Source organism: Bubalus kerabau, chromosome 2 (assembly GCF_029407905.1).
Source record: "Bubalus kerabau isolate K-KA32 ecotype Philippines breed swamp buffalo chromosome 2, PCC_UOA_SB_1v2, whole genome shotgun sequence".
NCBI classification, from domain to species: Eukaryota; Metazoa; Chordata; class Mammalia; order Artiodactyla; family Bovidae; genus Bubalus; species Bubalus kerabau.
In genome coordinates, this window is record NC_073625.1 from 148,656,780 (window position 1) to 148,683,768 (window position 26,989).

A 26,989-nucleotide genomic window follows, 5' to 3' on the forward strand; every position below is an offset into this window, starting at 1 on the left:
CATAAGGTCACAAAGAGTTGGACATGACTGAGTGACTTTCACATATTGAATTCCAAGTGATGAAATTGTTTTTGATCTTTTATAGTTTGATTTGCATTTCAATCCACAAAAGTCCATAGTTCAAAATATGATTTTAATAATTATTTTATTGCATTTATAAAAGCTAAATTTCTTTGATTTAACTTTGTATATATTTTGTCCAGGTTTTTAAATGAAAAACCAACCTGGGATATATTCAAACAGTTTCTGTGGGGTCCAGCATTTATGGTTACCCCTGTATTGGAACCTGTAAGTCACATCACATATTTTTGTTCACAAAATAATATTCTTTGGTTTATATGTTTTTAATGACTATATTTTTAAATTCCAGTACGTTGACACTGTAGAAGGCTATGTCCCTAATGCTCGGTGGTTTGATTACCATACAGTAAGTAATTAAGGAATTCTGGGGGATTGACAAAATAGAAATGGGTAACAACTTGATTATAGCCTTTTTATTAATGACATATTTATTTTCCTTTCCACTTAAAAAGAGTAAGATGTTTCTTACTAATTATATCTGAATCAAATTAACAAACAGTGAGAGAGTTAATTTATTGTGCCATAGATTGTTATATAGTCATGGATTTATTTTACTAAATGTCAAAATTGTACATTGTGCACAAAAAGGTCATTGCCTTTTATTAAGTATGCAAGAAGATTGTTAACAGTAATGCATTCCTTCCAAGAATAATATATGTGACAAGTCAAGAATAGCTTTTGTGACCCATCAAACACCCATGTATTTTCTACATGTGCATACTACAAAAAATAGTGGTAAGTTAATTTCAAAGCTATAAATAAACTAAGGAATAAAGTGGTTTATCCTTTAACCAATATAACTTCCTGAATAAATGTGTGTGGTTTTATTATTTTTTAAATTAAAAAGTATATTATTTGATTCTATAAATGTGCCCCCTCAAGTACCAGTATTGCTGATGATTCTCTTATTGCTTTTGTTCTATCTTGCAACTGTCTCATTTCCAGGGCAAAGATATTGGTGTCAGAGAAACATTTCATACATTTGCAGCTCCTTTATATGAAATAAACCTACATGTCCGTGGTGGTTACATCCTACCATGTCAAGAGCCTGCTAACAACACATTTTACAGGTAAGTGCAGTGTAAGTCTTGAGAGTCCCTTGAACTGCAAGTCGATCAAACCAGTTAATTCTAAAGGAAATCAAGCCTGAATATTCGTTGGAAGGACTGTTGCTGAAGCCCCTTTTTGGCCCTGTATGCGAATAACCAGCTTATTAGAAAAGACCCTGATGCTGGGAAAAATTGAAGACAAATGGAGAAGGGGGCAGCAGAGGATGAGATGATTAGAGAGTATCACCGACTCAATGGACATGAAATTGAGCAACACCAGGGAGATAGTGGAGGACAGAGGAGCCTGGCAGCTACAGTTGTAAAGAGTTGGACACGATTTGGCAACTGATCAACAGCAACAAAAACAAAGTGTTTACAGAACTCAGATGAGATTTTCAAATACATAATGCTAGAATTGTCAAGAACCAGGAAAGGTCTGAGATTTTATCCAAGTTTACAGGTTACCCTACCAGTTTCATGACTACTGTGTCTGAGACAAAGGTCTTACTCATGGCATAGCAAGAAATACAAACTTCATGTTTCCTTCAGTTTCACTTGACCTCCAAGTCCCATATGGGTGAGTGACATCAAGTGACCCAGGTGGATACTGTCCATGCAAGAGGTTTGTGTCACAATGGAATGCCAAGTTTTGGGAAACTCAACCTTTTATAATAGATTTTGAGTAAATTATCCATTATTTGCTTTAAAGGGAGAAAAACTGTCAGTGCTTAAATATGCAGAAACTTGACTCATGGAAAATTGACTTCCAACATGATAGGAATGTTTCCCAGACCAAAAAAACAACTGAAATTTAATGTCTTTTGTATAAACATGCAAAGGTACTGATAACGTGCAAAGGTCTTGTATTTTAAATAGCTGCCTCAACTAAGACTTATTATTTTTTCTGAGCCTGATATGTGGAAAGAAGTATTATTTTATTTATTAAAGTATATTTTTAAAATGAACTTTTCTATGAACTTTAATCAAACAATGCTCAGAAGACTTCTCTTTTCGTCTTTTCCAGTCCCCCTTTTCTTCCTCTATCAGTACTATGACACATTCCCTGATTCACTTTAGTTTATGAAAGTAGATATCCATTGACAATATCACTACTTCTTCAAACTGCTAAGTCTTCTGTTGTCCATAGAAGAACCAGACCTGTTTTTATCAATCTTGTCCCATTTTACAATTAAAGGTAATTCAGATTTTCTATCCATTACCATTTATAACTGAACATCTTCTAAGACCGCTTATGTGACATTATCTCCTTCTTGTTCAACGATGTGTCATATCTACCAGGGGTTGTGGGTCCATTCTGTCTCCTATGACTGATGTAAGAATGAATCTCTGACACCAATCACAGAATGTATTTCCACTGTTCAACTCCTGGCTTAGATATTCAGATTCTAGAGGACTCAGTTCTGTTCCTCTTCTCATCTCCTGCTGTACCTCCTCTCACATGTGCTGACAGCCCCAGCTGGCATGAATAGGTTATTTGTATCTCCTAAAGCCATCCAGATCCATTTCTATCAACACCTTATCTTGTGCTGTGGCTAGTCACTCAGTTGTGTCTGACTCTGCAACCCCATGAACTGTAGCTGGCTAAGCTCCTATGTCCATGGGGATTCTCAGGCAAGACTACTGGAGTGGGTTGCCATACCCTGCTCCAGTACTCCTCCAATACTTTATATTGATATCAATTAAAGAGGAGAAAAATGATTGCACCTGAGAAGTGAGAATCTCGTGAAGGAGACCAGTTATAAGTTGTGCCTTGAAGAATCCTTATGTTATTAAAGAGGACTAGAGAGGCGATTCTGTGTGAGTAAGTGTGTGTGTGTGTGTGTGTAGATGGGTAAAGTAAATAAGATATTTAGGTATACAGATAACCTTTGAACAACATGGGTTTGAATTACATGAGTCCACTTATATATGGATATTTTTCAATAGTAAATAGTACAGTAATACTCAGTCCATGATTGGCTGAATCTGTGGGTGCAGAGGAACTGTGGTTACTTGGATATATGCTGTTCAAGGGTAAACTCTATATACAGGGTAGAATGAAAGTTGTGAAGCTTCTCTTAATCTCATTTAAGTATGTTGGGAAATTATGTTAAACCATATTTTCATGTTGCTAGTAAGATCTACTTATATTTTAATTCAGTGACAGTGAACTGAAATACATATATACATACTTGCTGAGACATGCTAAAATCTTTACATGGAAAGTATAAAGTTGCTATGGAGATTTGAACTCTAGATATTTTGGATATTTTAGGAGACTTCCATAGTAGTACAGCCTTTAACATTTGTGTTCAGAAAAGGCAGATAGCTAAGCATAATTAATCCTTCCATGGCAGTATAAGGCTGTCAAACCAAGTGATTTGTATACTGAACATGGAAGCAGATATTTAATTCAGAAATAAGCATATTGTAGGCAGAAGATGGTAAGTATTGCTCAATCCAAGGAGAGGATTTGCAATTTTCTACTAGCTACTCTTCACATTCTTATTAACAACTGCCAATGATAATTAAATTATTTATATATGGAAATATGAAGATAACTTATGTCATAAGGATTAAAACATGCTACTGAAACAGCTTTATGTTTAATGGTCAATTGCAGAATTATCATAGAAAATGTAAATAAATACATTAATAACCTTAACATAGTTTTAATTATAAATGAGGTCACGTCTGATTTTCTATAGTAGGTAAATCCTTGATATCAAAGATATGCATATTTTCTATTAAATATGAAGGATTTGTGATTTATATACTTTCCATTCTTGTTAGTCACTCAGTTGTATCTGACTCTCTGTGATCCCATGGACTGTATCCCACCAGGCTTCTCTCTCCATGGAATGCTTCAGGCAAGGATACTGGAGTAGGTAGCCATTCCCTTTTCCAGAGGATCTTTCCAGGCCAGGGATTGAACCTACATCTTCTGCATTACAGGAAGATTCTTCACTATCTGAGCCAGCAGGGAAGCCAGGAAAATCCTCTTATTTTATTTTCCTAAAACATTTTGTATTCTCCTTAATTGATATTCTTATTTGTGTTCTTTGGACCCATACAATAAAACACTTGATACTCTTTAAATGTTGATAAAATTATATTCTTTTTACAGCCGACAGAATTACATGAAGCTCATTGTTGCTGCAGATGATAATCAGATGGCACAAGGATCTCTGTTTTGGGATGATGGAGAGACTATTGGTAAGTCTTCCATTTAGGAGTGTTGGGGGAGTGTGTAATTTCCTTGGTCCTGTCTCACAGCAACAAAAATTTGAAGCAATGGACAGACCAGTGTTACAGCTTGGTGATACAGCTCAGTTTCATTTGGCAAGCAAAGGAAAATACATCCTTGAAGCGTGAGGGTGGGCCGACCCAAAAGAAGTGAAGAAAAGAGAAAAGATGCCAGAGGCTCCTCTTTTATACTTTTTTTCTCCTCCCTCTGAGCCTGCCCTATGTAAATTGGGCTAGCCAGTAGGGCTGTTTGCTTCACCTGAGGTTCTTACTCTGGTCCTCAGACCTTCCTTTGTTCTATTTTTGCAGGTTTTTTCTTTGTCTTTTAGCCACTGCTATTTTTTGGACTCCTTTTTCCTATTCTAAGTACCTAAAATTCCCCCCCTCAAGAGATGAGAGGTGCAATTCTTTTGGAATAGAGGCCTCCATCAAGGTCTGTCTGGCTACTTCCTACTGAGCTGGGATGGTGAGGGGTATTGGGCCTCCCCCTCTTGCTAATCTCAAGCCTCAGATTCCTTATAGTGGTGTCTATCTAAGGGTGAGTGATGTTTCCCATGGTCAGGTGTAGTTTTATATATCCGTATTGAACTGGCACTGCATGTTATAGCTTATTGACCTGGGCAGAGACAAACTGGGTTACACAATTGATAATACATGGAGCAATCACAAGCAGCATCAATATTGTGATAACAGGGATTAGGAGGGGCATTCAGTTCAGTTCAGTCGCTCAGTCGTGTCCGACTCTTTGCAACCCCATGAATCGCAGCACACCAGGCCTCCCTGTCCATCACCAGCTCCCAGAGTTCACTCAAACTCATGTCCATCGAGTCAGTGATGCCATCCAGCCATCTCATCCTCTGTCGTCCCCTTTTCCTCCTGTCCCCAATCCCTCCCAGCATCAGAATCTTTTCCAATGAGTCAACTCTTCGCATGAGGTGGCCAAAGTACTGGAGTTTCAACTTTAGCATCATCCTTCCAAAGCACACCCAGGGCTGATCTCCTTTAGAATGGACTGGTTGGATCTCCTTGCAATCCAAGGGACTCTCAAGAGTCTTCTCCAACACCACAGTTCAAAAGCAGCAATTATTCAGTGCTCAGCTTTCTGCATTAGCCAGCTCCAAATCCTCCATCACCAGAAGAAGTATCCACAAAGAGAGATTGTAGCCACCCCAAGAACTCTCCAGCTCATTCTTTAAGCTCCTGTAGGATCTGAATGTTCTGTTTTTCTTGAGAACTGTGAGACTTTCTTAAACTTTAGCTGGAGGTATTTACCCAGAAAAAACATATCTCGTTCAAGATGGCTCAAGTCCCTCCTTGTTCAGGGATCAGGAGATCTATCTCTTGTCTATTTTGGAGTACAACCCTTACCAAGCTGTGTTGGCTCTTTAGAGCTATCCTGAGAAATTTCATCCCCAGAAACTTAATTTTTGGCTGTTCATTAGAATGGCACTCATTTGTAGTCCTGAATAGGTATCTGAGATCTCCCAGGGGCTCACAGGTATACTGATTGTCCTTTTCTGTTTTCTTCCATGGCTTGACCTGTGAGTAGTGAATCCAGGAGTCGTATCCTGTTAACTTGACTGCTGTGGGGGTAGAAAGCATTACAGGGAAGGGGCCCTTCCATGTGGGCTGGAGCTGAGCCTTTGGGGACCCATCTTTCCAGATTTTAATTAAGACTTGAGTCCCTGGAGCTTATAATGGTGGTTCTTTAGAATCTTTTGGGTCCTGGTTGACACCCCACAAGTGTATATCTTGTTGGAATTGCCCAGTGGCCATGGTATGAGACCGGAGGGTCTGAGTCTCTGGATCTAGGAAGAAGTCATTGACATAAACAAATGGTCTCCCATATAGCATCTCATAAGGACTAAGACCAACCTGTTCCTTAGGGGCAATATGGATGTGGAGGAGAGCTATTGGTAAAGCCTCCTTCCATCCCAGGGAGGTCACCTGGGTTATCTTTTTAATTGCTGATTTTAATAATTGTTTGGCTCTTTCTACTTTTCCTGAAGACCGAGTCCTCCAGGCACAATGGAGATAATAAGTAATGCCCAATGCTTTAGAGACCCCTTGGATGAGCTTAGAAGAAAATGATGTCCCACTGTCACTTTGTAATGATCTTGGCAGACCAAATCTCAGAATGATTTCATAGAGCAGTTTTTTTTTTTTTTTTTTTTTACCACCTCCTCAGCCTTCTCAGTCTGGGTGGGAAAGCCTTCAGTCCATCCTGTGAATGTGTCTGTCATGACTTATAGGTATTTATACCCTTGAGAAACTGGCATCTGGGTGAAGTCCTTCTCCCAGTCCTCTCCTGGGTAGGTACCACATTGTTGGGCAGGCTGGGCCAGCTGGTGTCTTTGGGCTCCTTGGGCATTGTTTAACTGACAAGTGGGACAAAAGGAGAACACTTGCCTTCTAGTTGTCTGGAGGCTTGTTCCTTTGAAGGACCTTTCTAGTAATCTTTGGAGGGCCTTTTCCCCTAAATGAGTGGTGGCATATAAGGAGTTAACCAACTTCCATTGAAGGTTCCCAGGCAGAAAAAGGAATCCCTCCTTTTGGAACCACCCTCATATGATCTTTGTGAAAGCCCTCACTCTTAGCTTTAAGAGTCTCTCCTTCAGTTTATGAAGGAGTTTCTGGCAAATTAGTCTGTGGATCTAAGGTGGCAACCCCTATTAGGTCATTGTTCCGTAATGCTGCTCTCTTAACTGCCTGATTGGCTGCTTGTTTCCCTCGTACCACTTCCGTGCTCCCTTTAGAGTGGGAGACTGAAACCTCAATGAGCAGATGGACTGCCTTCAAGAGCCTAAGGATTTGATCACCATATTTGATTGGGAACCCTCAGGTGGTCAAGTGTTCTCTTTCTTTCCAAATAGCAGTGTGTATGTAGCACCACAAAGGCATACTTGGAGTCTGTAAATGGCTACTCTTTTTCTTTTTCTCAGCCCTAAAGCTCAAGTCAGGGCTATGAGCTCAGCTAATTGGGCCGAAGTAACTGGTGGCAAACGTTTAGCACCTGTGATCTCAAAATTGGAGGCTACTGCATATTCAGTTCTTTTTCCGTCCAAGACAAAGCTGCTTCCATCAGTGTACATGATTTCCTCAGGATTGGTCTGAAGATTTTCTGACAATCCCGCTTGGGTTTTGTCCAGTGGTCCAAGGTTTCTAGGCAAGAGTGAAAGAGAAGAGAGACCTCAGAGGTAGGCAGGAAGGTAGCTGGGTTAAGAACCTCACAAGGGGATATAGTCAGGCCTGGATTTTCCATCAGCACTACTTGATATCTGAGGATCATTTGATCAGACATCCATAAATGGCCTCTCCCATTCAGGAGTTGTTTCACTTGGTGACTGGTAGAAATAGTTTGCCCTCAAAAGAGTGTTTTAAAGCATCTTCTATCAGGACTGCAGTAGCTGAAAGATTTCAAAGACAGGGAAAGATCTCTTTCCAATAAGGGAGTAGGACATTCAGGGACCACCAGAAACTGGTGGGAAAATATTTGTCCATCCCAGCAACAAAGAAGTGCTCAGGTGAATCTTTTTGTAATTGCTTTTCCTGTAGCACCCAAAATGGTAAAATTTTGGGAAGAGAAGGCTCCAGAGTAGGAGGTCAGGACAGACTAGGTAGCCCCTGTGTCAACCAAGGAATTCTCAGACCTACCTGCCATATCCCATTGCACCCTTGGCTCCAGCCCTGTGATGGTTATCTGTGACATGCAGGCTGGCTGGAGTGGGCTGCTTCAGTCCTCTTGAACCATCATAACAGAAGGCTTGGCGCTTGACTTTGAGGCTCTTGTGTCCCGAGGGCAGAATGCCACCTAATGCCCCAACTGATGGCATTTGTAGCAAGCCATTTTAGGAAACTTGTCATGGTTTGGACACTTTGGCCCAATGTCCCATTTGTTTATAACTGAGGTATTTGCCCCCTGCCTTGTCCTTTAAGGACTGGGTGTTTGTCATAGGGCTTCCCTGGAGGGCAGTCAGCACCTGGGCATGCCTTGTCTGTTTCCCTTTCTCCCTTTCCTGGGCCTTGGCTCCTCCCTTTCCTGTTCTCTCTTATAAAAGGTATGGTGGCTGTCTGGACCTTCTCATCTAAAGAGGTAGCAGGGTCCTGCTGCTGTAGCTGTTATAATTTTATCCTGATGTCTAATGCACATTGGGACAGGAATTTGCCCTTTAAAATCACCTGTCCCTTGTAAGAATCTAAGTCCAGATTGGTAAACTTTGGAAGGCCTCTTTTAGCCTTTCCAGAAAGGCAATGGTGTTCTTGTTGGGCTCTTGAGTAATCAGGCATAGCTGATTACTTTTTGCTTGGCTGCTTTTAGTCCTGCCTTTACACAGATCAGAAAATGATCCCTTTCTCAGATGTGCTTAGGGTTATTATAATTCCCATATTATATATTATTATAATTCCAATTAGGACCTGATGAGGGGACCGCAGTTTCTCCCACTGGGTATTTATCGCTTGACCTGTGAAGCCCCCTAGCATACCTTCAGGCTTCCTTTAATACTCCAGCAAACTCAGGGTCAGAAAAAGTTTGACTAAATATGACCATGATGTCCTTTCACGTTAAATCAAAGGTTAAGGTAATGTGTTGCAATGTATCTGTATATTTGCCTGGGTCATCTATATAGCTTCCCAGGCCTTGTTTGATCTATCTTAGTTCTCAGAGGGAGAAGGGCTTATGCACCCGGGTTGGTCCGAATTCTCCTCCAGTTTCAACTAAGTGACGTACTCAAGTTGGTTTTTGTGGAGGGGGTGATCCTGGATATGGGGGCATATTTGAATACAAGGAAGGAGCACCAGACAACTCGGGAGCCATGGGAGGTAAGCCTTCATGGGGGCCACGGGGGGGGGGGGGGTGCGGGGGGTGGTGGTTCCTTCTCTTGGTTGTCTGTGCCTAACACCATTTGCCTAGTCAGCTCACTTTTAGGTATACAATCCCATACTTAAGACAGGGTTCCTTCATATCCCTTAGTCAGGAGAAAATTTGGACAGGGTATCTATGTCCATTTCTCTTGTCTTTTGCAGAATAAGTCTAGCTGCAGGATCGTATTGTAATTTAAACTTCCATACTCAGGCAAGAGTTCCTTATCCCTGAGGATACCATGGCCAGGCAGTGGCACAAAAGAATTTTAAGCAACTTCTCCTTAAGGTTAGAGGATTGAACAGCTTCTGGTTATCTCAAGGGTGCATCTCAAGGGTGTCTGTTAGGAAGTGGATTGGTTATTTCCCACCTGAAAGATAGTGATGACAGGGAGGGAAAAAAAAAAGAGTAGGCCTCTTTCTATTATTTACAGGTGGACTTCCTTAGGGGTGAATCTTTCTGAAATGTATCCTACCAAGTTCTATTGCAACCTGAGAGCCAGGCTTCTCCAGGTCAGGGTGCAGATCCCCAGACCAGCTGAGACATGACAGCCTCCTGAAGATCAAATCCCCAGGCAAGTCGAGGCATGTCAGCCTCCTGGAACCCCTGGATTGGCAGATCTCTGAGCAGATTGAGGTGTGACAATCTCCCAGGGACCAGATCCCTAGGCAGGTTGAGGCAGATCAACCTCCTGGGATCCCAGGCTGGAGTTGGGTGTCCCCAAGGTATCCAGCATGACTACTGCTGCTTAGGATTAAGGGGTTGTAATCTTAACTCATTGCCGGTTTCTCCGCCACAGATGGGAATAGATACCATGATGTAAAGCAATACAAGCCTATGGCCTGAAACTGGGAACCTGGGGAAATAGCCATAAGCCTTATCCTGTTATTGCTCTGAGGGAATGTAAGGCACTGATTTCTTCCTCTAGTCCTCCATAAGAACAGTTTAGGATGTTTCCAGTGGTAAATATTTCATTGTCATAGACCCACTTTAAGTAATATTAAGTAATGACAAAGGATTGGGTTATCTGGTCCTGTTAGGGGCATTAAGAATATTTTAATCATAAGCAGGGTGGAGTAATGGCTACAAGGGAGCAGAGTTCTGGTTGTAGGAGTTAGTAAGTGGCTTAAGAACAAATTGGTAAGAAGCAACAGAACAGATGTTCCATAAAAGTGGAGAGGAGATTTGATCTGGGGGTACGTTTATAAATTTAGGAGAAGGATGGTAAGGGTTTGGGCCCAAACGGCCTGCAGGGCTAACTCACAAAGTGGCAAACATTATCCATGGAAGCCCAATTGCCCTTAAAGGGATGCCACCAACAGACAGACTTCTAGCAGGCATTGTGTGCCTGTCACCAGCCCTAGCGTGTTCACTGAGAATACTGTTGTTGCACATGTTGTACGAAACATGGAAGATGAAGGCTGGAATATCTAGAGAGATTGGATATTATATAGTATTTCCCTCCCAAGAGCGAGCTATTTTCTGGTTTTCCCTCCAGGAGAATATAGAGGCAACACTGAGGGCCCTGATAGGGCTTAGGAAAAGAGCATGAAATAGGAGCTAAGGGAGCAGGGCACAACCTTTGAAAGAATGACATAGCCCAAGGTCTAACATAAACTGATTAAAATCAAATGGGCCCAAGATGACGCACAAGTCAAATTTAACTAAACCTTGCTTCTCAATCTGCAAGCTAAATGACACACACAGAGGCATCATGACTGTTCCAAGGCATTCCCCAATTGTTGGAATGATCCTCCTACTCATTAGCATATGAAATCACCCAGCTCACGAAAACTAACCACACCACATTCCATGGCCACAGCACTGGAACTTGCCCTCTGTGATGACCCACACCCTGTGGCCTGTGCTCCTCTCTAAATCCAAGCAAATCCACCTCTTACCTATCACTGTGTCTCTAGCTGACTTTTTTGCAATGACATCAAGAGCCTGAGCTTCATTAGGTCCTAAGACCAGGCACTGTGCATTTTGGCTAGGCTCAAGTCCCAGTCAGATGCGACTGACTGACTAAGCATAGCACAGTCCCTGCCACCTAGATTTGAGTCCCAATCTTAGGTAATCAGTTTCAAACACAACCTTCAGTAATCGAAAGATGATGACCTGTCCAATATTTTGTAAACAGTTGCATAGATGGAGAGAGGAGATGAAGGACAGGAGGAAAAAACACTGGGAAGATTGTGCCAAGGAATCGCCTTCATAACCTGCTGGAAAATCTGCTAAATACCTGACCTGTGCTCACAGTTTTAATTGGCCTGATCCTTGGCACAAAGCAGGTTAAGGACAAAGAACCCCCACTTGCTTGGGCAACAGCTACTAAGTAGCCCCTGCCAGAGTCCCTCAATTGCACACACTGCTGCTCGCCTGTTTGCAAGGGGTTCAAAGAAACAAGAAATGAGAGATTATAAAGGAATTAAGTGTGGTGACCCAAGGACAAAAGAGCATATAAAACCAAGGAGGATCTTGGAATGCAGGAATGGAAAAACTAGAACCTTATCATCCTTCCTTCCCCCATGTTGTAACTATTGACAAATTTCAGGTGCTCCTGAGCATTATAACCTGTCTCCCCTCCTACCCCATTCAATTCAGTCACTCAGTCGTGTCCGACTATTTGCGACCCCATGAATCGCAGCACAAAGGGCCTCCCTGTCCATCACCAACTCCCGGAGTTCACTCATACTCATGTACATCGAGTCGGTGGTGCCATCCAGCCATCTCATCCTCTGTCGTCCCCATCTCCTCCTGCCCCCAGTCCCTCCCAGCAAAAGGGCCTTTTCCAATGAGTCAACTCTTCGCATGAGATGGCCAAAGTATTGGAGTTTCAGCTTTAGCATCAGTCCTTCCAATGAATACCCAGGACTGATCTCCTTTAAGATGGACTGGTTGGATCTTCTTGCAGTCCAAGGGACTCGCAAGAGTCTTCTCCAACACCACAGTTCAAGCATCACTTCTTCGGCTCTCAGCTTTCTTCACAGTCCAACTCTCACATCCATACATGACCACTGGAAAAACCATAGCCTTGACTAGACGGACCTTTGTTGGCAAAGTAATGTCTCTGCTTTTCAATATGCTATCTAGATTGGTCATAACTTTCCTTCCAAGAAGTAAGTGTCTTTTAATTTCATGGCTGCAGTCACCATCTGCAGTGATTTTGAAGCCCCCCCAAAATAAAGTCTGACACTGTTTCCACTGTTTCCCCATCTATTTCCTTTGAAGTGACGGAACCAGATGCCATGATCTTCGTTTTCTCAATGTTGAGCTTTAAGCCAACTTTTTCATTCTCCTCTCTCACTTTCATCAACAGGCTGTTTAGTTCCTTTTCACTTTCTGCCATAAGGGTGGTGTCATCTGCATATCTGAGGTTATTGATATTTCTCCCAGCAATCTTGATTCCAGCTTGTGCTTCATCCAGCCCAGCACTTCTCATAATGTACTCTGCATATAAGTTAAATAAGCAGTGTGACAATATACAGCCTTGAAGTACTCCTTTTCCTATTTGGAACTAGTCTGTTGTTTCATGTCCAGTTCTACCTGTTGCTTCCTGACCTGAATATAGGTTTCTCAAGAGGCAGGTCAAGTAGTCTGATATTCCCATCTCTTTAAGAATTTTCTACAGTTTATGGTGATCCACATCGTCAAAGGCTTTGGCATAGTCAGTAAAGTAGAAATAGATGTTTTTCTGGAACTCTTTTGCTTTTTCAATGATCCAGCGGATGTTGGCAATTTGATCTCTGGTTCCTCTGCCTTTTCTAAAACCAGCTTGAACATCTGGAAGTTCATGGTTCACATATTGCTGAAGCCTGCTTGGAGAATTTTGAGCATTACTTTACTAGCGGGTGAGATGAGTGCAATGGTGCAGTAGTTTAAGCATTTTTGTCATTGCCTTTCTTTGGGATTGGAATGAAAACTGCCCTTTTCCAGTCCTGTGGCCACTGCTGAGTTTTCCAAATTTGCTGGCATATTGAGTGCAGCACTTTTACAGCATCATCTTTCAGGATTTGGAATAGCTCAACTGGAATTCCATCACCTCCACTAGCTTTATTCGTAATGATGCTTTCTAAGGCCCACTTGACTTCACATTCTAGGATGTCTGGCTCTAGGTCAGTGATCACACCATCATGATTATCTGGGTCATGAAGATCTTTTTTGTACAGTTTTTTTGTGTATTCTTGCCACCTCTTCTTAATATCTTCTTCTGTTTGGTCCATACCTTTTCTGTCCTTTATCAAGCCCATCTTTGCATTAAATGTTCCCTTGGTATCTCTAATTTTCTTGAAGAGATCTCTAGTCTTTCCCATTCTGTTGTTTTCCTCTATTTCTTTGCATTGATCGCTGAGGAAGGCTTTCTTATCTCTCCTTGCTATTCTATGGAACTCTGCATTCAGATGCTTATATCTTTCCTTTTCTCCTTTGCTTTTCATGTCTCTTCTTTTCATAGCTCTTTGTAAGGCCTCCCCAGACAGCCATTTTGGTTTTTGCATTTCTTTTCCATGGGGATGGTCTTGATCCCTGTCTCCTGTACACTGTCACAAACCTCCATCCATAGTTCATCAGGCACTCTTTCTATCAGATCTAGTCCCTTAAATATATTTCTAACTTCCACTGTATAATCATAAGGGATTTGATTTAGGTCATACCTGAATGGTCTAGTGGTTTTCCCTACTTTCAATTTAAGTCTGAATTTGGCAATAAGAGGTTCATGGTCTGAGCCATAGTCAGCTCCTGGTCTTGTTTTTGCTGACTGTATAGAGCTTCTCCATCTTTGGCTGCAAAGAATATAATCAGTCTGATTTTGGTGTTGATCATCCGGTGATGTCCATGTGTAGAGTCTTCTCTTGCATTGGAAGAGGGTCTTTGCTTTGACAAGTGCGTTCTCTTGGCAAAACGCTATTAGCCTTTGCCCTGCTTCATTCTGTACTCAAAGGCCAAATTTGCCTGTTACTCCAGGTGTTTCTTGACTTCCTACTTTTGCATTCCAGTCCCCTATAATGAAAAGGACATCTTTTTTGGGATTTTAGTTCTAAAAGGTCTTGTAGGTCTTCATAGAACCATTCAACTTCAGCTGTTTCAGTGTTACTGGTTGAGGCATAGGCTTGGATTACTGTGATATTTAATGGTTTGCCTTGGAAACGAACAGAGATCATTCTGTCATTTTTGAGATTACATCCAAATACTGCATTTTGGACTCTTTTATTGACCATGATGGCTACTCCACTACCACATAGGGAGAAGATATTTGCCTTACTCTTCCCTATCCCCACCCAGTATATGTGCCTCATCCAATCAGCAAATTACCCACAAGACCCCCATCCAACTCTTTGTACCATGGGTATAAAAGTGGACTAAGGACCCCTGTTCAAAGTTGATTCTCCCTTGTGCTGGCCCACTCTTCTAACAGTGTCTCCCACTCTAATAAACTTTATTTTCCTCTCATTCTGCCTCACGTCTGGAAATTCTTTTCCAACCCACACCCAGACCACAACATTAAGATTTTGTTAGCCATATGTCCCCCCAGCCATAGGATCAAGGACATCCTACCTTAACCCCTTAACAGGGTCTTTTGAAATCTGAGACTGAGCCATGTGAGCTTTCTACCAAATTTGTTTTTGCTGTCCTGGTTTCCAGCACACTGGGCATCCTGTCAGTTCCACTGTGCTGGGTTTTCTTTGCATTCAGCTTCCACCATGGGAGCTTTCACCAAGTTGGGCTTCTGCTGTGCTTGGTCTCTGCCTCATGGGGGCCAGGCTGACGTTGTTTCATCCAGGTTAAATCCAAGAAACAGCACCAGATATGTCAGGGGAGTGTGTAATTTCCTTTGTTCTGACTTACCGCAGCAACAATTTGAAGCGACGGATGGACCAGTGTTACAGCTCAGTATTATGTCAGTTACAGCTCAGTTTTATTTGGCAAGCAAAGGAAAATACATCCTCAAAGTGTGAGGCAGGATGTGAGGACAGGCTGACCCAAAAGAAGTGAAGAGAAGAGAAGAGAAGACAGAGGCTCAATTTTGGCTCCTCTTTTTCTGTTTTTTTTTTTTGTTTTTTTTTTTTTTTTTTTTTTTTTCTCCTACCCCTGAGCCTACCTTATGTAAATTGTGCTAGCCAGGAGAGCTGTTTGCTTCACCTGAGGTTCTCACTCCAGTCCTCAGACCTTCCTTTGACCTATTTTTGTGGGCTTTTTCCTTTCTTTGTCTTTTAGCCATTGCTATTTTGGATTCCTTTTTCCTACTCTAACTACTTAGTGAGTGAAGTCGCTCAGTCGTGTCTGTCTCCTCCGGACAGAGGAGCCTGGTGGGCTGCAGTCCATGGGGTCGCTAAGAGTCAGACACAACTAAGTAACTTCACTCACTAAGTAGTTAGAGTAGGAAGAAGAAGTCCAAAATAGCAATGACTACTCAACAGGAGATTAAATATAACTGATAACATACATATTATCTCACATTATTTTTTGGTTACCTATTATTGTGCTTTGGAAGCTGAGTACAAAAAAGGCCAATAATGTGATTGAGAGCTAAAATAGTTTAATTAATATTTGAGTCAACTTAATTTTTTTTTTTTAAGTCTTGATTTTTTTTAAATTTTATTTTATTTTTAAAGTTTACATAATTGTATCAGTTTTGCCAAATATCAAAATGAATCCGCCACAGGTATACATGTGTTCCCCATCCCCCATCCTGAACCCTCCTCCCTCCTCCCTCCCCATACCGTCCCTCTGGGTCGTCCCAGTGCACCAGCGCCAAGCATCCAGTATCGTGCATCGAACCTGGACTGGCAACTCCTTTCATACATGATACTTTACATGTTTCAATGCCATTCTCCCAAATCTTCCCACCCTCTCCCTCTCCCACAGAGTCCATAAGACTGTTCTATACATCAGTGTCTCTTTTGCTGTCTCGTACACAGGGTTATTGTTACCATCTTTCTAAATTCCATATATATGTGTTAGTATACTGTATTGGTGTTTTTCATTCTGGCTTACTTCACTCTGTATAATAGGCTCCAGTTTCATCCACCTCAGTCAACTTAAAAATAGACTTACAAATATTTAAAGACGTTCTTCTTATCCTAAATATATGTAATCCCTATGATCAACGTCTAGATAACAAAGAGATTTGTGTGGACAGGGATGGTATATTGATCATCTTTGTATTCCCAGAATTAGCCAATTCTGTTTGCATGATAGACATTCAGTATGTGTGAGGTCAGCTGAGTTGAAAAGCCACTTTCCCATGTGCACATATTGATGCATAACGATGCCTTTAAAACATGAGATAGTTCAGAAACAAATTTAAACTTAGTCTGTGTGCTTTATGCTATAGCTTTTGCTTTTTTCTGTTTTTCTTTTTTAATATTTTACAGTTTTTTACATGAAAAGTTTGAGGATTTAAATTTAAATCTTTGTTTACTCCATGGCTATTCCTCAAAATCAGACTGAACTGCTAAACTTTTAGCAGTGTGTGCTCTGCTTCCTGAGTAGTCTGTAAAGAATGGCTATTCTAAGGCCATCCAAATTCCATTAAGTTAAGGAAAGGCCCAGAAATCTGCCTTTGAGTCAGTGCCTCCAGGTTATTATTTCACTGTTAAATAAACACTGTTAGAGGATTAGCAATATCAGCTCCCTAAGATGGGGATCTAAGTATTCTCTTGACATGGCTCTTAGTCATAGTAACTAACATTTGTGTAGAGCTGTAGGACAGTGTACTACAATTTAAATACATTATCCATAGATGAGAGATTTTTCATTAATAGCAAAGACATCTTTCTTGCGTCTTTTCAGGTTAATCATAGTTAATATTCTACAACCATAAGAAAGAGGAATCTATTAGTAAGTAATCTATATCAGAAAGTGATATAAGAATCATATGGTATAAAATTAAAAAAAAAAAAGAATCATATGGTAATAAGCAAGCCTCAAAATAAATAAATAAATAAGCTCTTCCTAGTATTTTGTGAATTAGAAAGTGACTCAACTGCTATTAGTTAAATAAAATCTTGTTTTCAGAGCTCTGAACTTCATTAACACATTAACTGAGGTTCTACAAAGTTTATAGCCTTTCTTCCTCACTAGGAGGCACTTTGAATTTGCCTACAATTCTCCAGGGGTGTAAAGATGAGTTATGCATAATTTGCATGCTTGTCTTGGAATATTTGGATCTCACTGTCTAGCAAATTTAGTTAATTCATTTTAACAGTAGGGAGACAAGGCTTCTCTTAGTTGTTTTTTTTTTTTCTTTTTTTTTTTTTTTAATACAGCTATTTCTATCAAGCTAAGATATAGATGAAAGAACTTGGTAAAACCTTTACTCTGTTGAAGTTTCATGGCAGATTTTTCTTTTGTTTTATCACTGAAAAGTGAGCAGAATTCATATATTTCTCTATGTTCTCTTTATGCAAACATACAAAGTTGTTCTGACCCATTCTATCTACTAGTTTGGTTATATTTCACAATCTCAGTATATTTGTTATAAGTAATTATAAAGGTTTCAGCAAATCCTCTGAAATTTCTTAAATGAATAGCAACAACAATACATAGCAAATGCTTGGAATCTTTGGTTTTATTAGATCAGAATCTCTGAAGAAATTTTCTCTTACAACCAGCTTGTCAACCTATCCAATAAACTAGATATCTAAATAAAATTTTCTTTTAAGTATATTTAAATTTTAAGGAATACTATTGAAACTGTAAAAATGTGTTTTGGGAGGCTCCAATTCTTTATGTTTCAGGGCAGAAAGAATTAAGCAAGAGGATCCTTAATAAGATGCAAGAATAGAGCTCTTGTGAGGTTTATAAGAGGTGGGCAAGAGGGTGTTGCACTGAGAACTTAGTGGGCTACTGTTTTATAATCAAAGGAGAGCTGGGGAGGGAGAAAAGACCACCTTCTTCCTCATTCTTGAGTAGACATCAAGCTTCCAACATCAGCTCCTCCTCCACATCAGGCAAGGGAGGGAGTTTTCTTGTTCCTACATGCTCAAATGGGGACTGTCATGGCACAGTGGAAATCAGCAAAAAGGGGGTAACATACTAAAATATAGTAAATTATCTCAGGTTTCAGTATAATGTCATCTTTTCCTTATATTTTTGTTTTTAGTGTGTGCAGAAAAGCTTGTCCCAGGATTCATTAACTTATTGATCTTACTGAGCAGGGTGTGGGTTTCACTCCACTGTTTTATTCGTTTGGACCATGTCTCATGCTTGCATTGTATGATTTTATTGCTAAGCAAGCCTGCTTGATTTTGTAGTTAAGCAAACCTATTTTCCTGAGTGATCATTAAGTTACAGGATTTTTTTTTTTTTTTACTTAAAATTCCCTAGTGGAATTAACTATTTAATCATCTATCTGGTCCCTTTCCTCTGTCCCAATCACTTTTTATTTGTAAACATGTATTTTTCTCAAAAAACAAAAATAAGATAAAGCAAAATAAACTTATTTTGAAATGTGGGTATATTAAGTAAATTTTGACTGTTCTAGCTAATAAGGTTGTAGTTTAGTAAAATATTAATTTGTCCTACTCATCTTAGTGAAATAGACATATGTCTACCTTGAAGTAAGATCATACATGATATCTTTCTTTTATTCATTAAAAACAAAAAAAACTGCTCATATGCTCTTAATAGCTGTCACTTTTGCTTTCTTTCATCTCATAGATCTGTACTTAAAAATTGCTCTTAAAATTTGTTATACTTATGTATTTTAAAATTAGTCTAAATTTTTTGCCTCAAATGTGTTATTAAATCATATATGAATTAATCTATTTATAGAGAAAAAGTTTACAGAGAATATAATTTAATTTTTTATGAAAAAATTATTATCAAATTAAGCATTTTATTTTTCAGAGAATTAATGAATACAATGCTGGCATGGTAATGGAAGAAGGAATTAAAATTTGTTACTTTTTCAATGTTATCCTAATACTTGTTTTCATCATGCCTTTGACTCTACTTTTGCTTTTCTGTCTTACACGTTTGTGTGGTTTTACATATGAACACAATCATAGAAATCAGAGAAAACCAGACATAAGTTCAGACTTGATATTAATTAGTTGTTTCATTTTGAGCTATTTATTTAATTTCTCTGGGACTCATTTCTCTCTTCTATACAGTAGGAAAAATAATAATATATTTCTTACAGCATAGTGATAAAGTAGTTAGAATTTGACAGATACTAAATAAATTTTAGTTCTAAGATTACATTTTTAATTGATTTTCAGTATGGCAAGATTTGGAGAAGGCAATGGCACCCCACTCCAGCACTCTTGCCTGGAAAATCCCATGGACAGAGAAGCCTGGTAGGCTGCAGTCCATGGGGTCGCTAGGAGTCGGACACGACTGAGCGACTTCCCTTTCACTTTTCACTTTCATGCATTGGAGAAGGAGGTGACAACCCACTCCAGTATTCTTGCCTGGAGGATCCCAGAGATTGCGGAGCCTGGTGGGCTGCCGTCTATGGGGTCGCACAGAGTCGGACACGACTGAAGCGACTTAGCATGGCAAGATTATACCTAATTTAAAGTGATGAATATAAAGCCTATGTTTTATCCATTTGATTTCAATTTTCCTTTTAATAATCTCTAACAATGAATATTTTTCTCAAATGACACTAGGATAAGTTGTCATCATATTCTTTTACCTTTATATTGTTATTCTCAGCCATCAAGATGGCCAGGAAGTGTCGATGATTATCACACCTAATTCTGTTTATTCTTATACTTGTTCCACCCTCCTAGAGAAGTGTTTAGACCTGTGTCTCCTTTAGAGTTACTCTCCCACACACAAACACACACACATCAATCTGCCCATCCATGTAGGACTCTGTCTACATGGATACATGACTTATTCTTCATATTTCAGTGCTCCTCAGAATGTGTTTGAATAAGATACATAAACTTAGACAGAATTAGATATACATTGATGGTATTTGGTATCCTTTGTACTGTGAAAGAAAAGCAAAATATGCTAGTATTTACTACAGATTATTTTTTGGAAATATAAATACATCACTCTTTTTTCCCCTATAGACACCTATGAAAGAGACCTATATTCCTTGGTACAATTTAATTTAAATAAGGTATGTAATCATTACAGATCATTTATATGCAATTGTGTTAAATAATATTTGAAGTTTTATGCCATGTTTTGTATTTACATATGATATATGTTATATAATATACCTCATTTCAAGTATATGAATAAACAATCTGTATACTATGAAATATTGATATAGTTTGGTTAACAAATATATGCTTTTTAAATATTTAATGGGACTTCCTTGGTGGCTCAGTGGTAAAGAATCCACCTGCCAATGCGGAGACATGGTTCAATACCTGGGTTGGGAAGATTCCCCTGGAGGGGGGCATGGCAATCCACTCCAGTATTCTTGCCTGGGAAATCACATGGACAGAGGAGCCTGGCAGGCTAAAGTCCATAAGGTCGCAAAGAGTTGGACATGACTTACCAACTAAACAACAACAAAAGACTTAATTGCTCTTGCTAGATGAAAGGTTCAAATGATTTCTTTTTCTTTGTCTTCATAGACCATCTTGACAAGCACTATACTGAAAAATGGTTACATAAACAGAAATGAAATGAGGCTTGGATATATCCACATATGGGGGAAAGAAAAGATGCGTGTTAGTGAGGTTACTCTCACACACAAAGGAAATAAAGAGTCTGTTAATTTTACTGAAGACGCAAACCTGGAGGTAATTGACAGAAGAAAATGTTTCTTTTTAAAAGGAACTATTCAAAATATCTGTGTGAACCTCTTACATTTCTTAGACCTAAAACAAACAAACAAACAAACAAAAAAAAACAACCTATGACTGTCCTTATTTATTTATTTTCATTAAACTTTCATACATATTTCTATATTATCATCCTTGGTAACTTGTCATAGAAATCAACCTAGTGGAATCTATTTTATAATTGTTCTGACATAATCAAAGCAAAATTAACATTAAACCTCTAAATTATTTTCATCCCTTTACGATAAAGTGCCTCAAAACCTAATAGTTTTCTAAAACAAAATGCTCACATTTGAACATTTAATATGTCTTGGATAAATTATACTTTAAAGCCCTTTCAAAATGAATAGAATTATCTATTAACATCTATGAATAATATGGCATACAGTACAAGGATATGATTCAAACATTAAATAAGGACTCAGGATTCTTATGTTAAAGTCCCTTTGCTGTTAGTAATGAGCTTTTTACTTTGAGTAAATAATTTCAGTGCTTCTTTTTCTTTCCTATTAAATAAGAATATGCAAGTAAACAATCTCTTAAACTCTTTCTCATCCTAAATTCTACAAAAATAGATTTTAAAGAACATATATTTTAGAATCCATGAACTGTTTTGTTTGATCCAAGTTCAAGGCTACATCTAAACTGCTAAAACGTTAAGTGTGTGTACACATACCTGTTTTGTGTTTAAAGCTGAATGAAAACAACTGGCTTTTTAATCAACTGACCACTTCAGTGAACATAATTTACAAAACAGCTAGTTGTTTGGCTGACTACAACTGAAAAAGAAAATAATTGTCTTGGACACAATTTTAGGTTTTCATAAATTTTACAAGATGTGAGAGTTGAACAGCGCCTGAAAAGTCATTTCATTCTGTTGAAATTTAGCATCTATCCTATTATTACTGCTATTCTATAGGCAATCAGAATTTCCCCTTTCATATATATCTGAGTCTTAATTACTACCTTGACATTAAATTTCTTTAAACTCTATAGAGTTTGAGAAATTAGAGTTTTATGTATTTTGTGTCCCTCTATGATAGAATAAAAATTGATAACTTAGCACCTCACCCTCATTTTTTTCTTCTTAAATTTTTACTGGTTTATACAATTCTAAAGTATGGGAATCAGTGATTTAGTCCAGTAGTCTTATATGACAGTCTTGGAAACTGAGCTTGAAAGAGAAAATTAATTCCCCAAGAATAAACAGTCAATAATTATCCATCATAATCAGAAATCAGCTTTTTTTTTTAATAACCCAGTTTTAAATGAGATTAAAGAATGGTGGTTTCCTTTATTTATTTTCTTCTTCTTTCTTGTTCTTGTTCATTGTTTCACAATGGTGAAAAATAAAGCTCACAACTTTTACTGTAAAACTAAATACAGTCAGTTAAGCAATGTCAAATAAGGTATTTTAACATACCAAGTATTATTTCAAGTTAATTTTGACCAAATACTTGGCATTAAAAAAAATCATTATTTATAAAGAAAAGTTCATTCCACTGCTTTCAAATATTCACAAAGAATTTTAACTATTAAGAATAATTTTTTAATATTTTATAATCTCAATGATTCTAAAAGAAGATGTTAAGTTTACCAAAAAATGGAGCAATCCCTTCTAAGTACATTTAAATAAAACAAATATTTATGAACACCTTTTGTTTTCTAAGGTTTTATAGATATATGGGAAAAGGAAGGAGTGATCAATTTCTTTCTCTATCTTGGTGACCGTTGCCCATGGGTGTAGGAATTACATACAAAAGATGATTTAATTGCTGTATCAGGGCAATTTTAAAAATATTCACCTAACAACGATTACGCCTAGTTGCCATCTATGCAGCTATTAAGAGCTATGAGATGCATGGGTTTGTTCTTCATGTTTGATATAAAAGAATTTTGTTAGGTTTTTGTATAAGATGGATCAGTTTCAAATCTAGCTGTTAGATACTAAGAACATTATTTACCTGTTACGTTTTAAACTCTTCTACTATAAAGTGTGGGAAATTCTAAGGTGCTCCAATAAAGAATAAATTGTATAATGTCCCTACATGCATACTTGGTATTTGGTTAGCAGTAAAGGAATGCTCATGTTCTTCTTCTTATCTTACATATTTGATGATTGAATCCACTTTCTGAGCTAAAGGCACTGAGAGTCATGTGAGTGTATCAGAGCAATAGAAAAGTCTAGTGAGTTCATTATATTACAGATATATTACAGATGATTATTTAAGTACAGCTGCTTCATTAGTCACCTCCCTACTTAGTCCCTATATGGTCTGATAGAGATTCTCTCCAGTGAAAGAAAGTAACATACATGCAATGAAATCATTGGCAATAAATTCAGCATAAAGCCCTTTGAGACCGATGCAAAAGAAAGCATATTACTAAAATCTAAATTCTGTGTGTAGATGACTGGATAATATTTGAGGGCAGAAAGCATAGAGGTATATGTAATGCAATTATAATTGAGTATTTATGAGTCATAGAGAAAGAGAAAAGTTGTAGAAATAACTGGTAAATAGTTTCTGATTGTGTTTTGACAGCCATTTGCCCTCTTTGAGACTTATTTTCATCGTCTGTATAATGGGTGGTTGGGCTGGAAGTATTACTGAAATGGTTGCAAACTCTCTGAAGTAAAAATTCATCAAAATGGGAAAGAAAAACAAGCTATAATGTGTTTACTTATAAAGTATTTATTTATGGAATTAGTTTTTGTTGGAAAAAACCCAAGTTCTGATTAAACAATTAATTACCATTTTTGTTTTTTTTCTATTTAAAGATATTAGATATTGATCTAACAGGGAATAATGTTACTCTAGATGAACCAATAGAAGTCAACTGGTCATGAAGATCACCATCAGTCCGAGTTGTCAAAGAGAAATTAACATCTGGATTTAAGTTTACCACCATACTTATAGTTTACCCTCTTCATTTGTTTCTTATATTGTGTAAAATATGATTTTAATAACATCTATATAAAGTTATTGCAGAATGTTAATCAATATTAATATTAATTATATACTATTAACATGGCCTAGATTCAATTTTTAAATATATTTAGTAGAATTTAATGGTTCTAGTTGCTTTTACTAAGTATCAGCTGAAACTGTAATCTAATTACTAAATACATGTGTGTGTAACTAAGATATAATTAAAACAGGTGATTTTTAAATTAAGCAAAAATTTTGTGATTTTATATGACATTTTCTTCAATGTTTAGTAGTTTTAAGTTACACACCACCAATTGTCATCAGATTTAATTATTTCTTATTCTATACATTTAATTAGAAAACAAAAAATAAAATGTATTTAAATATAAATAATGTACATTTTTATTTATTTTCCAAAAGGAAATTGTCTTAGTTTGGGTTGCTGTAAGAATTTACCATAGATTGTGTGGCTTAAACAATAAAAATGTATTTCTCACAGTTCTGGGAAGTTTGAGATCAAGGCACCAGCAGATCTGGTGTCTGGTGAGGGCCCTCTTTCTGCTTTGCAGACAGTCAGTTTCTCCTTGTGTCCCCACATAGCAGAAAGCAAAGAGAAAGGACCTGAGCTCTCTGACATCTCTTCTTATAGGACACTATTTCCATTCATGAGGGCTCCACCCATATGACTGTATATGTCCCAAAGGTGTCATCTCTAGATACCAATTTGTCAGAAATTAGGGGTTCAACATATGAACTTGGGGGAAGGGGACACAAGCTTCAGGCCAGGGCAGAAATCCAGATTTCTTCCTCTAGCTTTCCTTTATGGATAGGAGAAAAAACATTACTATCTATTTATTTAATTAGCTGAATAAATTACCTTAGCTCATTCATTCTGGTTGAATGACTAAGTCATGATTTAAAATAATATTCATTGGTATTTTTTAACATTTAAGTTTATTTGAATCTACTCAACCAACTAATATCTGAATAATATATAATTTTTCCTAATTAAAAAAATTTGAATGTTGTTATAATTGAAATATTTAAGAGAATTCATAACTCAGAATAGCTCAGTCACATGCTCAGTTGTGCCTAACTCTTTGCAACCCCATGGATGGTGGCCCACCAGGCTCCTCTGTCCATGGAATTTTTCAGTCAATACTAGAGTGAGTTGCCATTTCCTACTCCAGGAGATCTTCCTGACCCAGGAATTGAATCCACATCTCTTGTGTCTCCTGCATGGGCAGGTGGATTCTTTACCACTGAGCCACCAAGGAAGTCCCCATGTTACACTTGATCTTAGCCAAAAGGCTCAGAATACAAGGATGCCATAATGATAATGACAGCTATAATCCAAAACACAAGAAATATGTGTTGGAGAGGATGTTGATAAAAGGGAACTTTGATAGACTATTGGTTGGTGGGTGATAAATTAGAAAAAAGTACATACATATGATTTTGAATAAATGTAAACAAAGTGGCTTTTTTATTACATAGATTTGGGAAAGTCATTCTAGATGAGAAGAAATACAAGATTAAGGGAGGAGCAAGCTAACTGGCACCAGGATCTCTGCAGGGAACAAAATATACTTATACATGTAGTCTAACTGAAGTTAATATTTTTATTAACTTACATCAAAGGTGTGAGAGCAACTGCACATTACATACAGAGGACTCTCCCTGGGAGATCTTCTGGTTGAACTAGGTAGGAAATGTTGAGACATCTTTTGAGCAGTTGAAAGATTGCAGAGGAGATTGTGGTGTTTTTATCTTTTGTCATTACAAATTTTTGTGAATACAAGTTTCAAAATTGATACAGTTTGCATAAATTAAGGGAAATGAAATATTATGTTACTACCCTATATATGTTTTACTTTTCCAGATAGTAACTCTTAGACTCCAGAGCTTGAATGTAGTCACAAACTAATCAAAAAACAAATCTCACAGTGTCTCTTGAGAGCATGTATTGTATCTTATGGTTACTGAGTACTACAGATTGTGGTTGTCCAAAAGAAATATTTTTCTCTTCTAAAAATTTAAATATTTCTCTTCTTAAAATTTCTTTAATTGAAATTGTTGGAGAAATTATTTGAAGTTTATTCTTTCATAAAATTTGTTTTCTTCTGCTTCTTGTCTATTTGTTTAGCTCCTTGTTATATTTTTATGTATTTCAGTAATTCTGGACATTATCTGAATAGTTGGATGTAAATTTGTTTCTTTTTAAACTTAACATATCATATAGGCCATGAAATTATCAGCCATTTCATCAAATAATTATTTTCTTTATTAGCCAGGTCTTCCACATTTTGTTCCTGATGTATGTTACTGCCATATCTGACTAAGCTTTTTCTATTATAATATATATATTTCATTTCTTAATGTCATTTTAGTAAACATTTTAAAGATCTTTGACATAATTTTGTGTTTACTATGGATATGAAAATTGCTTCACTTTTTAAATGAATACTAATAATATGTAGTGACCACATGTAATTTTATTTTAAAATGAGATTACAATGAAATAGGTTAATTGGAAAAAAAAACCAAATCTATTACTTTATTTTAGTCCTTTTATCACTGTGGACTTTATAACATCACCAACTAGAATTTCATTTCTCAACACTGAGTTTGGGAAAAAATTATAGCTCATGTAGGTGAAATCCTTACTTGAAATATCTGATACATTATGATATAATAGTCAAAGAAGTCACAGTGTATGAATTGAGAAAAATAATTATCTAGAAGTACAATAAGATTAAATAGCATTGAATCAAAACATTTAAATTTCATCTGATGTGATAGTTTAAATGTGAAAGCTATTATCAATACACAGATGTTATAGTAAGATAAATTTTAAGAATTTGGAAGTAAGATGTCTCCAAAATCAACATGCAATGGTTCAGAGCAGAAATATGTAGATTAACTTTAGAGGCATTCCATATCCCTCAAAGGCTCCCTACATCCTTTCCCCTTCACAGCTATTTACTTCTCTAACCTCCTACTCATTCTCTGGGCCATTTCAGCTTCACAGTCAGTAAATGACCAGATCCTTCCACTGCTCAGAAT

At 37.7% G+C, this 26,989-nt stretch overlaps 1 protein-coding gene across 1 annotated transcript in view; it reads left to right on the forward strand.

Moving 5' to 3' along the window:
* Positions 1-23,997, forward strand: part of SI (sucrase-isomaltase) — a 109,691-nt gene extending 85,694 nt beyond the window's left edge. Inside the window, exons 41-47 of the mRNA XM_055570341.1 lie at positions 204-288; positions 371-427; positions 1,027-1,151; positions 4,258-4,346; positions 20,268-20,317; positions 20,784-20,951; positions 23,773-23,997. Coding sequence (XP_055426316.1) covers positions 204-288; positions 371-427; positions 1,027-1,151; positions 4,258-4,346; positions 20,268-20,317; positions 20,784-20,951; positions 23,773-23,841 — 643 coding nt within the window. The 3' untranslated portion in view covers positions 23,842-23,997. The remainder of the gene's footprint in view (positions 1-203; positions 289-370; positions 428-1,026; positions 1,152-4,257; positions 4,347-20,267; positions 20,318-20,783; positions 20,952-23,772) is intronic.
* Positions 23,998-26,989: the final 2,992 nt, after the last annotated feature.